The following is a 13,356-nucleotide window of genomic DNA, read 5'->3' as shown; positions in this document are numbered from 1 at the left end:
GATTTATTAAACATACTGTTTTAACAAACTTGCGTTTATTTTTTAAAAATTCACAACTATTTGAATGTTAATCTTTGCATTACAGAGAGCCCTTGATACCTTATATCTTAATTTATATAGGCTAGTTTTATAAAAGGAAAAAATATAAAAAAATAGAGTACTAAATATTGCTTTTTTACACTCATTTATTTTCTTAATTTTTTAAAAATTTTTTGCTTTTTTAGGGCCACACCTGCAGCATATGGAAATTCCCAGGCTAGGAGTCAAATGGGAGCTACAGCTGCTGGCCTATGCCACAGCTACAGCAGTGCAGGATCCAAGCCGCATCTGTGATCTACACTGCAGCTCACTACGCCGCAGCTCATGGCAACGCTCAACCCACTGAGCGAGGCCAGGGATCAAATGCAAGTCCTTGTGGATACTAGTTGTGTTCGTTATACCGCTGAGCCACAACGAGAACTTCCTATACTCATTTATTTTTATTTTTACTTTTTGGCCACCCCTCAGCATGTGGAGTTTCTTGGCCAAGGATCAGGTCTGATCCACAGCTGTGGCAATGCTGGATCCTTAACCCCCTATGTTAGGCTGGGATCAAACCTGTGTCCCATGCTCCAGAGACACTGCCTGTCCCCTTATGCCACAGCAGGAACTCCTATGCTCACTTTTGTTGTTGACATTTTGAGCCCTATAAATCCTTCTCTTAGACTTCCCACCTGAAAAGCATGAAATTACAAAACTATAGATATTACTTCAGTCAACTAGGAATAGAATTGCTATATGACAGTCAATGTCTGAATTTTAGATAACTTTGTAAAAAAAAAAAAAATCTAAATGTCGCTGCCTTATTTGAATATATACTTCTCTGTAAACTTGTAGGTTGGAGTTCAGAGGCTGGGAATCTTTTTTTTTTTGGCCACGATTTTATGACATTAGCAACTTCTGGAAACAGGATGCTAGCACAGTGATCTGATCATTTTCTGTTCCCAGCAGATCAAGCAATAAGGGTACTCTGATCATTTGCAAGATAGAAATTTGTATTTATAAGTCACTTATTACCTACTAGTTAATAAAATACTAAATAAAAAGAACCACTTTTTGCTTTTTTAAGCAAGAAGTAACCCTACGGAAAATCTTTTAAAATTATGTTTTGTGTTATTATTGGCAGAGTATTTTTTTGTTTTTGTAGTTTTTTGGTCTTCTCTGTCACCAGATTGTTTTTCTACATGGCATTTGGGCTTTGTGAATGAGGTAAAGAGAATTTACCTTACAAAGTTTAATGATGACTGTTTTGTATATCAATAAATTACTTAACCACTTGCTCTATTTTCCTTCAGCCCATCAATGAAAAAATTAAGTAATATTACATGTTCTCAGGTGTGATTATTTTTTAGTTAAAATACCATTTCCTGTAAGGAGATCAATATCTCGAATTATTTGCTTTTATGTAATGGACTCTCCTTAATAAATTTCCTCTATTCCCTTCCCCCATATACCAGAATTCTATGATTCCTTTGAAATATTAAAGCTGGTCATTTTGAGTACAGTGGTGTTAGTTCATTGCGTGTTATTTTTACATCTTCTGGTTTCTACACTTAATTTATTTAGATACATTGGTACGAAGAGGAATGAGTGGTAGGATTTTGTTTGGAAAGCAGAAAACAGGTTTCTTATTTTAAAGATGGGATATGTGACAAACTTGTTTTGAGAAGGTAGTTTTTAAACCGAAGAAGTCAACTTACAGTTATTGTCATCTAGCATTTTAAATGCTGTTTTTAACATACCATTATAGCACTGGATCTAAGTTTTGACATATAGTCCTTTTATTTTTTTAAATTTTTATTTTCTTTTAATTTTTTTCTTTAATGGCTGTACACATGGCATATGCAAGTTCCTCGGCCAGGGATTGACTCTGAGATGCAGCTGCAGCAACACCAGATCCTTTTACCCACTGTGCCAGGTGGAGGGTTGAACCTGCACCTCCACAGCGACCTGAGCCACTAGTCAGATTCTTAACCCACTCTACCACAGCAGGAATTCCTATATAGTCCTTTTCGGTAGTTTAAGAAATGAATTTAGTCAGGCATCACTTAAAAATTATAATTTAATGTAATATTAAAGGATCTATGAAATTTAAGAGTTTTATTAATGCAATATTCTATATTTTATATTTGTTACATCTCATCTTTGTTGAAAGCAAGATAAAAATAATAAGTATGTATTGGAAAGTAATTAACTTTATGGGTAAAACTTCAGTATTTAACATTTCTGTGGATAATCTGTAACATAAAATACTCCATTTTTCAACTGTTATAAAATGTTATGTTTCATTTCAGGCAAACACAATTCTTCCTCATTCACATAGCCATCATTTGCACTGCCTGCCAACCCTGATGAATATGGCTGCATCCTTTGATATTCCCAAGGAAAAGAGACTGTAAGTATCAGTTCTAGAGTAGCTTGTGCCTGGTGTACCTAATACCCATTTAGATGACCTTATCTCCTTTAAAAAAGAACTATATATAGATTATGCCTAGGAATTCTTTTTTTTTTTTTCTTTTTAGGGCGGCACCCACAGCATATTGAAGTTCCCAGGCCAGGGGTCAAATTGGAGCTATAGCTGCCAGCCTACACCACAGCCATAGCATCGCCAGATCTGAGCCACAACTGCAACCTACACCACAATTCACAGCAATGCCAGATCCTTAATCCACTGAGCGAAGCCAAGGATCGAACCTGCAACCTCATGGTTACTAGTCGGATTCATTTCTGCTGCACCACAGCAGGAACTCCCATGCCTGGGAATTCTTTAGGGAAGCCTTCAGATGAGAGGAAAATTAATCATTCTTTTAATTTGTATTTTAAGCCACAAAGCATTTTAGCTGAGTAAAACCTTTTCTAGCATGTTTCTGGACAAGGCCATAACTTTCTATCAGATCAGTAAAAATGCTGGAATTGAGAGTTTTTTAGACTCTTATGTTTTGAGTAGTAATTCTTTTTCCATGTCTGAATTATTTCGAATTAAAGCACAAAGACTAACAATGTAAATGTGTGGTTAAAAATGTTGGAATTTAGTAACCCATACTCTAGGCATTGAGTCAGCTAAACTCTTAATACTGAAGGAAATATTGCAGTTATAAAATTTATAAACTAAAGTATGGTATTAATAGCTGTAGCTTTGCTGTAATTCCAATGGTAATAATAGAATATAATTTAGAATTTTAAAATGGAGGCATTTAATTGGAAAGTGATAGTAGGAATCTGTTTTCATTTGGTAAAGATTATGTCTCGTCGAGGGCTATCTTTTTTTCTGTTATGATCAGAAAAATCTACATATTTAGACTTCATTTTTTTTGTACTATTTTGAAATATAGTTCAGTGGCTATCAGAACTATGAATTTGTTAACAGTTACATTTCTCACAAGTGTAGTTTATTAATTCAAAAGTACACATAAGGGCCTCACTCTAAGTAAATAATATTCTGTAAATTCGTTTTAAGTCTGTCAGTAAAAACACTATAATTTAACAGACTGAAATTGTGTTATAAACTGAGGGCATTAATGACCATTGGTTTTGACTCTAGGATTACATTAGTAGTGGTGGCATTCAGCTTTTTTGTTTAATAATTTTTATTTTTTCCATTATAACTGGTTTATAGTGTTCTGTCGATTTTCTCCTGTACAGCAAGGTGACCCAGTTACACATACATGTATACATTCTTTTTTTCTCACATTGTCATGCTCCATCATAAGTGACTAAATATAGTTCCCAGTGCTATATAGCAGGATCTCATTGCTTATCCATTCCAAAGGCAATAGTTTGCGTCTATTAACCGCAGACTCCCAGTCCATCCCACTCTCTCCCCCTCCCCCTTGGCAACCAGAAATCTGTTCTCCAAGTCAATGATTTTCTTTTCTGTGCAAAGGTTCATACGTGCCATATCTTAGATTCCAGATATAAGTGATATCATATGAAGTGATATCATATGGTATTTGTCTTTCTCATTATGACTTACTTCACATTTATTTTAGTAGTTTGATGATGGAAAAATATATTTTCCCAAAGCCTGGTAGACCTAAAGTATCTGGGTTAGATTATGGCCATGAACTTTAGGGTTCATCCATAATTCGAATTTACCTTCAAAATTCTAGTAATAATAGTATTCTTAAAATGATTTTTTTTAAGCTCAGTAAGTTTTTACTGGTAAGTACTTGCCAATCTGAGCAAATCTCAAGGTTTTTATATTTTAAATCCGATTTAAATCTCGTATTTATGAGAATTTGTGAAGTTGACTCTTAATTGCTACCAAATTCTTAAAAATTATACTTTTTATGCACCACAAAAAGGGAATTAAAAATAAATTTTAAAAGAACTCCATTTACAGTTGCAGATTAGTGGGGAAAATAGACGGTTCAGATGATACTGGAATCATTGGTTATCCAACCTCATACCATAAACAGAAATCAGTTTCTTATGGATTAAAGACTGCAATGTGAAAAGCAAAATTTTAAAACTTTAGAAAGTAAATATAGAAAACTAGGTTCCGACCTTGAGGAAGTAGTTTTTTTTTTTTTTTTTTTTAAGGGCCTTACCCATGACATACATAAGTTCCCAGGCAAGGGGTTGAATTGGAGCTGTAGCTACAGGGCTACACCACAGCCACAGCAATGCAGGATCCGAGCAGCCTCTGCCACTTGCACCACGGCTTGTGGCAATGCCACATCCTTAACCCAGTGAGTGAGGCTAGGGGTCAAAACAGCGTCTTCATGGATACTTGTTGGGTTCATTGCCACTGAGCCGCGGTGGGAAACTCTGAGAAAACAGTTCTTAAAATCAACAGACAAAAGGTGCCCACCACCATAGAAGAAAAGAATAGTTAAGTATGTTTAGTTGAGTCTAAATAATGAGTGTTTCTTCATACAAATCAGCAGCAATCTTGGGTTTGTTTATTTATTTATTTTTTGGCTTTGTAGTTGCAAATTCGATTAAATAATTTACTTTTTAGTAACAATCTCTAGCCTGAATTTATGTAAGTTTTAATGGAGTAATTTTACCAAAGTGATTTGTTTAAAATTACACTTGCCTTGCTACAATATTAATTGCATTTTTTTTCTCATTAGGCGAGCTAGTGCAGCCCTGAACTGTTTAAAACGCTTCCATGAAATGAAGAAACGAGGACCTAAGCCTTATAGCCTTCATTTAGATCACATTATTCAGAAAGCAATTGCAACACACCAGAAACGGGATCAATATCTCCGAGTTCAGAAAGATATATTTGTTCTTAAGGTACTGACATGAAGTTGCGATTTTTCATTTCCTAATTCTTTTAAGCACTGGATTTTAGCAGGCATGCACTTACTTGAGTTCACAGTTTTATTCACGCATGTGGATTTTCAAAAGCCTTCTAAGTTTTATGACTAGGCAGTTAAGAGCTGTGTTTTTATAACTTTTTAAAGTTAAAAACATTGATAATGCTCCTTAGATGCCAAATCTTTCTTTTTAAGACTTGAACTTAGTTTTTTTTTAATGTGAGGACAGTTTGTCTTAATTTTTCTTATTATTTTCTGGTGATTTTAGGATACAGAAGAAGCTCTTTTAATGAATCTTAGAGATAGCCAAGTCCTTCAACATAAAGAGAATCTTGAATGGAATTGGAATCTTATAGGGACCATTCTTAAGGTATGACAGCTTACTTCTTGGAAATGGCTTATCTTCATTTTATTATTTATCATAATTCATTAAAATTATATGTTTAGGAAGTGATAAATACGTAATATATTATGTTTTTCTAGTGGCCAAATGTAAATCTCAGAAACTATAAAGATGAACAGTTGCACAGGTATGTAAGAACTGTTTTGCATTTAAATTTAAAGAACTTAGATTTGAATTATATTATGCTTGATAACTACTAAAAGTAATAATTGATGTTTTAAAAACATCTATGTACATTTTAATAGTTGGTGTTCACTAGGTACATATGTACATTTTTGTATATGGTTCTATTTTATAACCGGATAGTATCAGCTAATTCTTTTTCTGGTTATTTACATTCTGGTTTTAGTTTTGAAACAAATGAAGCACTTGAGATAAAGGTGTCTCAAATTGAGGAATATTGACCATGTACTAATCTTAGCCCTTATGTAGGAAGATGGCATAGTAAGGACATAGTGTCTCCCTTTCAAAATGATGGCCTTTTTAAATCTTCCAATTCTACTTTCATTTTCATCTTGGAGGATTATTCATTCTTTTTCCTCATTACACTCTCCTTAACCAAGATGATGCTCTCCACACCTTCCATAAAACATGCTAATGTTCATAGCTCTTCAGGGTATTGTGCTGTTTTTTAGTACCCCATGCATTTTTATGTCTTCCAAGTTTAGACTACCCCACCGCCAGTGTTGATCTCATTGGATAAGAGGGCCTTTACTTCATGTTTTTGAGGGGTTCATATCATTAACATTATTATTATTATTTTATTTATTTATTTTTTTGTCTTTTTGCCATTTCTTGGGCCGCTCCTGCGGAATATGGAGGTTCCCAGGCTAGGGGTCTAAATTGGAACTGTAGCCACCAGCCTACGCCAGAGCCACAGCAATGCGGGATCTGAGCCGCGTCTGTGACCTACACCACAGCTCGTGGCAATGCCAGATGGTCAACCCACTGAGCAAGGGCAGGGATTGAACCCGCAACCTCATGGTTCCTAGTCGGATTCATTAACCACTGCGCCACAACGGGAACTCCGTTATTTTTTGATTGTACTCATCTACTCAATGATATTTAACTTAATATCTGAATTAAGTTTTGAGAATTGTATATAACATATAAATTACATTGCTATAAAGAAGCATAACACTAACTTTTCAGACCCCTTGAGAACAGAGATGAAGTCTGTTTCTCCAACTCCTGGACCTGGCACCTTTATTAGATTGGATTGTAGTGCATGAAATTAAATTGAGGTAATAAATTAAATGGAAGTTTAGAATATAATGTTGAAAATCATGACATTGAAATGTCATAAATTATGTCCATTGCTTCCTAAAGTCAGTTTCATAACTTTTACCTAGAGCTTTTAGGCTTGACTTTTCCCCTAATTGTGAAAAACTGACAAAATCATAGTGTAGCAGCATTTAATTACAGTTACCTAGTACAAGATTATTTTAGAGAGCCATGGGACAAAGTCTTTCAAAAAGTACAATAGAAGAAGATGTATATAAACTGAATTAAAAGAGAGTAAAAAAAAAAAACAAAAAAAAACTAACAAAAAAAAATGTGTGCACATTAAAAAAGAAGTGGGATTCCCGTCGTGGCGCAGTGGTTAACGAATCCGACTAGGAACAATGAGGTTGCGGGTTTGGTCCCTGCCCTTGCTCAGTGGGTTAACGATCCCGCGTTGCCGTGAGCTGTGGCGTAGGTTGCAGAGGTGGCTCGGATCCCACGTTGCTGTGGCTCTGGCGTAGGCCGGTGGCTATAGCTCCGATTTGACCCCTAGCCTGGGAACCTCCACATGCCACGGAAGCGGCCCAAAGAAATAGCAAAAAGACAAAAAAAAAAAAAAAAAAAAAAAGAAAATTTGTAGCTAGGTGGCGTCCTCATTTATGCCACCTTCTAGCTGTGTTAGTATCTGTATTTTTTTTTTCTGCTAGCATCTTCTCCATTATTTCTTTAAAGCATCTAATGATTCAATTCTTATTTCATGAAGATATTTTTTACAGTAAAGGGATTTTTTATTTTTGGTTGTTTTGTTTGTGTGTAGAATGTACCTAATATGTTTATTAAATTTCTTTCCATTTACCCCACTGGTTTAAATCCAAAACATATTCAGAATCTTATTATATCATAAGCTAGGATTAAGATTCTAAAATAATTATTTGGTTTATAACTTTGTTGCTGATTTTATTTTAATCTTAGGTTTGTACGAAGACTGCTTTATTTTTACAAGCCCAGCAGTAAATTATATGCGAACTTGGATCTGGACTTTGCCAAGTCCAAGCAGCTCACAGTTGTGGGTTGCCAGTTTACAGAATTTCTTCTTGAGTCTGAAGAGGTAATAAGCACTTTGGATATTTTCCAGAGCAATTTTTTCTTTTCTTTTCTTTTCTTTTTTTTTTTTTTTTTTTTTTTTAACTGAATTTGCCCCTTCCTTTTATTTCTGAATATGCATAACCTGTATTTAGAAACATAGGGAATGAGCCTGGACCTAGATTAGCTATTTATGTGACTTTGGGCAAATATTTGCCTTTTAAAAGACCTTACTTTTTTTCCTTGTAAAATGAAAAACAATACCATCTCCTACAGCACTGTGTTGAATGGGATTACAAAGAACAGGTACTCAGTGATTGATGTGTTATTAGTAACTTCATTATCATTTTATTTCTTGGACTTGATAAAAGTTGATTTTTCTAATTGTAGGCACTGTTTTCCAGCAATATCATAACGTATTTGCTTTTAGGATGGGCAAGGATACTTAGAAGATCTAGTAAAGGATATTGTTCAGTGGCTCAATGCCTCATCTGGAATGAAACCTGAAAGAAGTCTTCAAAATAATGGTTTATTGACTACTCTTAGTCAACACTACTTTTTATTTATTGGAACACTTTCTTGTCACCCTCACGGAGTCAAAATGCTGGAAAAGTGCAGTGTATTTCAATGGTGAGCATTCCTAGCTTCTGTTTCAGTGTATGCCTAAACTTTATTTATTTTTTTAACTTTTTTTTTTTAAGGGCCGCACCCACGGCATAAGGAGGTTCCCAGGCTAGGGGTCCAATTGGGGCTACAGCTGCCAGCCTACGCCACAGCCACGCCAGATCTGAGCCACGTCTGCGACCTATACCACAGCTCACGGCAATGCCGGATCCTTAACCCGTTGAGCGAGGCCAGGGATCGAACCCCCCACCTCCTGATTCCTAGTCTGATTAATTTCTGCTTCGCCATGGCGGGAACTCCCTAAACTTTATTTTTAATGTTAGCAAAAAGAGTATGCTCTTTAGTCTGTGTATCTGTGTTTGATAAGTTTTATTAAAATATAGGAAAAAACTTTTATTACAGTTGTTCTGATGCTCTGAAACTTTTTATGTGATGTTTGTTGTTAAATGCTTTCTCTTAGAAATGCTATTCATTAGGAGTTTAAAATATTTGTTGAATTAATGAATCAATAGAGTAGTTCCTAGTAATCGTCATTATTTTCTTTCTTTTTTTTTTAGTCTACTTAACCTTTGCTCCTTGAAAAACCAAGATCACTTGCTGAAACTGACTGTTTCTAGCCTGGACTATAGCAGAGATGGATTGGCTAGAGTCATCCTTTCCAAAATCTTAACTGCAGCCACTGATGTGAGTATAACATAGGCAATAAAATTGTATTTTTATAACCAATTAATTCAATATTGTATAAATTTTAGTCTAAAAAATTAAATTATAAATTCTAAGACTATGAGATTGAACTTGAAAGTTTATTTTAAAACTTTAGTTCCTCCAGGAGTTCCCGTCATGGCACAGTGGTTAACGAATCTGACTACGACCCATGGGGTTGCGGGTTCGATCCCTGGCCTTGCTCAGTGGGTTAAGGATCCGGCGTTGCCGTGAGCTGTGGTGTAGGTTGCAGATGTGGCTCAGATCCTGTGTTGCTGTGGCTCTGGCGTAGGCCGGTGGCTACAGCTCTGATTTGACCCCTAGCCTGGGAACCTCCATATGCCATGGGTGCGGCCCAAGAAATGGTAAAAAGACAAAACAAAACAAAAAAACAAACTTTAGTTCCTCCAAGGAACTCTTATACAGTGCCTATATATATATATATATATATATATATATATACACATTTTTTTTTTTTTTTGTCTTTTTGCCTTTTCTAGGGCCACTCCCACAGCATATGGACATTCCCAGGCTAGGGGTCCAGTCATAGCTGTAGCCGCCAGCCTACACCATAGCCACAGCAGTTCAGGATCCTAGCTGCATCTGCAACTTACACCACAGCTCACAGCAATGCTGGATCCTTCACCCACTGAGCAAGGCCAGGTATTGAACTCACAACCTCATGGTTCCTAGTCGGATTTGTTAACCACTGAGCCATGACGGGAACTCCCAGTGCCCATATTTTTATATAAAGGGTGAGAAGCAGCTGGATAGAAATGGAAGTGTTTAATTTTAGCAGCACTAAGAAAATATTCATATCAAGGGCTAGACCATCAATTCCAATCTTTTTGCCCTTTTCAGGCAACAGAACTATCCCAAAACAAAGTTAGGTAGGCTGTCCCTAGTGGAGTTTGGGGTTTTGTTTTGATTTTTAATGTTCTTATTAATTTTATAGGCCTGCAGGCTGTATGCAACAAAGCATTTAAGAGTGTTACTGAGAGCTAATGTTGAATTCTTCAATAATTGGGGAATTGAATTACTGGTGACCCAGCTACATGATAAAAACAAAACGATTTCTTCTGAAGCTCTTGATATTCTCGATGAAGCATGTGAAGACAAGGTGAAGGTTCATTATTTTATAATAAAATACTTAGACATGAATTTTTGTTAAAATGTTCAGTTTTTATAGAAAATTACATGAAATTATATACAATAGAGGCATTTTGGAAATAGAGTATTTACAGTCTTTGTGCAGTTGTTAATTTGCCTAATGATTGTTTCTTTTAGGCCAATCTTCATGCTCTTATTCAGATGAAGCCAGCTCTATCTCACCTTGGGGACAAAGGTTTGCTTCTCCTTCTGAGGTAAATTTTAAGAACGTTTTTCCTGTAGTTATGTCTTCCTTTGTGTTCTCTCTCGCAGTGTGTATTAAAGCTGGATTGAAATCTGTAAAGGAAGTACTCTATAGAGTTTCGCTGTTAATTTGTGAAAGAGACTTTTTTAGAATCTTGGGCATCATTAAACTGAAGCTATATTTTCATTTTTTTCCTTAATATTTCTTTTACATTTGTATTTCTCATTTTTTTTCATGATGTTTTCTTTACTGTGGTTGAATTCATGTGCTTTTGCAAAGATTATGAAAATTAATTTGTATTTGAAATTACAGATTAATAATTGACCATTTAGTTTTAGGACAGAGTTATTCTTAAAGTTTTTTTAGCTCCTTAAACATACTTTGTTTGAGATAATTTACCTCCTTAAACATTTTTTTGTGAGACTCAATGTTAAACTGTTTCTTCTTTTAATTTATAGATTTCTCTCCATTCCAAAAGGGTTTTCCTATTTGAATGAAAGGGGTTATGTAGCAAAACAACTGGAAAAGTGGCATAAGGTAACTTTCTTTTGAATAAGTTTCAGTTTGTATGTTTTTATCTTGGGAAATAGATTTGTGAATTTAGAGAATTTTTTAAATATCAATATTTTGAAACTAAATAAGTTAAATATTTAAAGATTCATTTGAAGTCATCTTAATTTCTCCATAATTATTTGTATTCAGATTTATCCATTTTTTAAACTACAGTTACAGAGAACTATTGATTTGGGGTATATTCTGTTGAAATTTTGCTTTCAGCTTAATTGATGCAGTCTACTGGTATAATTTGTCATCCTTACCATCATTTCTTTTATTCTTGAGTTCCTCTTACAGCCCTTTTAAGTGAAACCAAAACAATTCTCCTAAATGAAGGAAGATTATGAAGTGGTTCTACCAAGCAGATATAATAATCTAATTAAACTTTATTTTAGGGTGTACTTTTCATAAATCTGAGAGCAAACTTACTGTTTTTTGTGTAATAGGGAAACCTAGGAAGAAGGGAGTAATTTGAAGGTATTAGTTAACTTCCTATAGCTTTTCTTTAGTTGGTCATCACTGTGGCTTCATTTTGTTTGAAGCATTGTGAATTGTCAAACCCATGAAATAATCCTGATGTAAATGGTTTTCAGATTTTTCCATTATTTCAGATCATTATTTTGTCTATATTGAACCATATTTTATAAGATATTCTCATTTTTAAAAATATTATGACAACTATGGTTATAATTATCAGAATCAGGGGATGGGGAGAGGAATTGGATAAAGGCAGTCAGATGCAAACTTCATTATAAGGTAAATAAACTCTAGGGATATAATGTATAAAATGATAAATATGTTGGCACTGCTGTATGTTATATATGCAAGTTGTCAAGAGAATAAATCCTAAGAGTTCTCATTACAAGGAAAAAAATTATTTTCTATTTCTTTAAATTTGTTTTTATGAAATGAATGTTCATTGAACTTGTGATAATCATTTCAGAATGTATGCAAATCTTTATGCTGTACACCTTAAAATTATACAGTGCTGTATGTCATTTATATCTCAATAAATCTGGAAGAGAAAAAAAGGAAAAATACTATAGCTACAAAGCATACAACTTGAGGCATGAAGTCTTTCAATAATTGGTGAATTGAAAAACTGAAATAGGATGTAATAGTTTTATTTCCTAAATATTTACTGGTTATCTGAGAGATCTTTTCAGAATTGAGCTCATTCTCTTCAATGGCTGCATAATAAATTATATCAATGTACCATAATTTTTATAATCACTCCCATACTGTTGGGCATTTAGATTGTTTCCAACTTTTTAGTTTTATAAACAGTGTGTATTCTTGTGCAAGTATATCTGTTGGATAAATTTCTAAAAATATGATTGTTGAGTCAAAAAGTATGTGAATTTAAAATGTTGATAAATACAGCCAAATTGCTTTTCAGAGGTGCTACCAGTAACTTCTAAACTGTTCAAAGTGGTGATCTTTTGCAGTAAATTTAGATGGCAGTGGATTGACTGTTATATTAAAGAATTTAACTAGACGTTTTCCAAGTTTTGGAAATATTTTCTACATTTCACCTGATTTAAATCAGTGGGGAAAGAGATTTCGTACCTACAGATGCTGAAATCATAGAATTCAGTTAATTTCCTTTTAAAATTTCTAGTGACTGTCTTCAGGATTTACTATTAAAAAGCTAGTTGTCTTTTTAATGAGGAAAAGAATTCACATAAGATGAAAAACAAACTTATTAGCTTACTTATATGGACCCTAAAATATTAATTGAAAATGAAAAAAGTTTAAGCAGAAAGCTTATGGGTAGGATTAATAGGACATTTGCATTCATAATACCTTGTTCTACTCTTTTCAAAAATTTCTTAAATTTCCTGAACAGTTTATTTTTCTCATATTTATGCTTTCAAGATTTGCTAGGTTATCTAACATATTAAAAATTTAGTGAATGTTGTGATAATAGATACAAAATTAAGACAATATTGCCTTCTAGGAATATAATTCAAAGTATGTTGACTTGATTGAAGAACAACTTAATGAAGCACTTACTACTTATCGAAAGCCAATTGATGGTGATAACTATGTTCGTCGGAGTAACCAAAGGTAATAATAGTCCAGCTAATGGAATGATCTGTCAC

General features: G+C 34.2%; 1 protein-coding gene across 4 annotated transcripts in view; it reads left to right on the top strand.

Annotated features, from left to right (window-relative positions):
* Positions 1 to 13,356, top strand: part of RICTOR (RPTOR independent companion of MTOR complex 2) — a 140,120-nt gene that overhangs the window by 88,823 nt on the left and 37,941 nt on the right. For all 4 annotated transcript variants that reach the window (XM_003359762.6, XM_005672429.4, XM_085002122.1 and 1 more), the window contains 11 exons: positions 2,334 to 2,434; positions 5,118 to 5,283; positions 5,575 to 5,676; positions 5,790 to 5,836; positions 7,906 to 8,041; positions 8,447 to 8,646; positions 9,198 to 9,324; positions 10,298 to 10,462; positions 10,630 to 10,706; positions 11,155 to 11,233; positions 13,212 to 13,321. In XM_003359762.6, coding sequence (XP_003359810.4) covers positions 2,334 to 2,434; positions 5,118 to 5,283; positions 5,575 to 5,676; positions 5,790 to 5,836; positions 7,906 to 8,041; positions 8,447 to 8,646; positions 9,198 to 9,324; positions 10,298 to 10,462; positions 10,630 to 10,706; positions 11,155 to 11,233; positions 13,212 to 13,321 — 1,310 coding nt within the window. The remainder of the gene's footprint in view (positions 1 to 2,333; positions 2,435 to 5,117; positions 5,284 to 5,574; positions 5,677 to 5,789; positions 5,837 to 7,905; positions 8,042 to 8,446; positions 8,647 to 9,197; positions 9,325 to 10,297; positions 10,463 to 10,629; positions 10,707 to 11,154; positions 11,234 to 13,211; positions 13,322 to 13,356) is intronic.

This window comes from Sus scrofa, chromosome 16 (assembly GCF_054392235.1).
Source record: "Sus scrofa isolate SSC_HxYL_T2T_F1_AM1 chromosome 16, Sscrofa_HxYL_maternal_Yorkshire_Landrace_v2.0, whole genome shotgun sequence".
Lineage (NCBI taxonomy): Eukaryota > Metazoa > Chordata > Mammalia > Artiodactyla > Suidae > Sus > Sus scrofa.
This window is presented reverse-complemented; position numbering and strand designations above follow the sequence as displayed.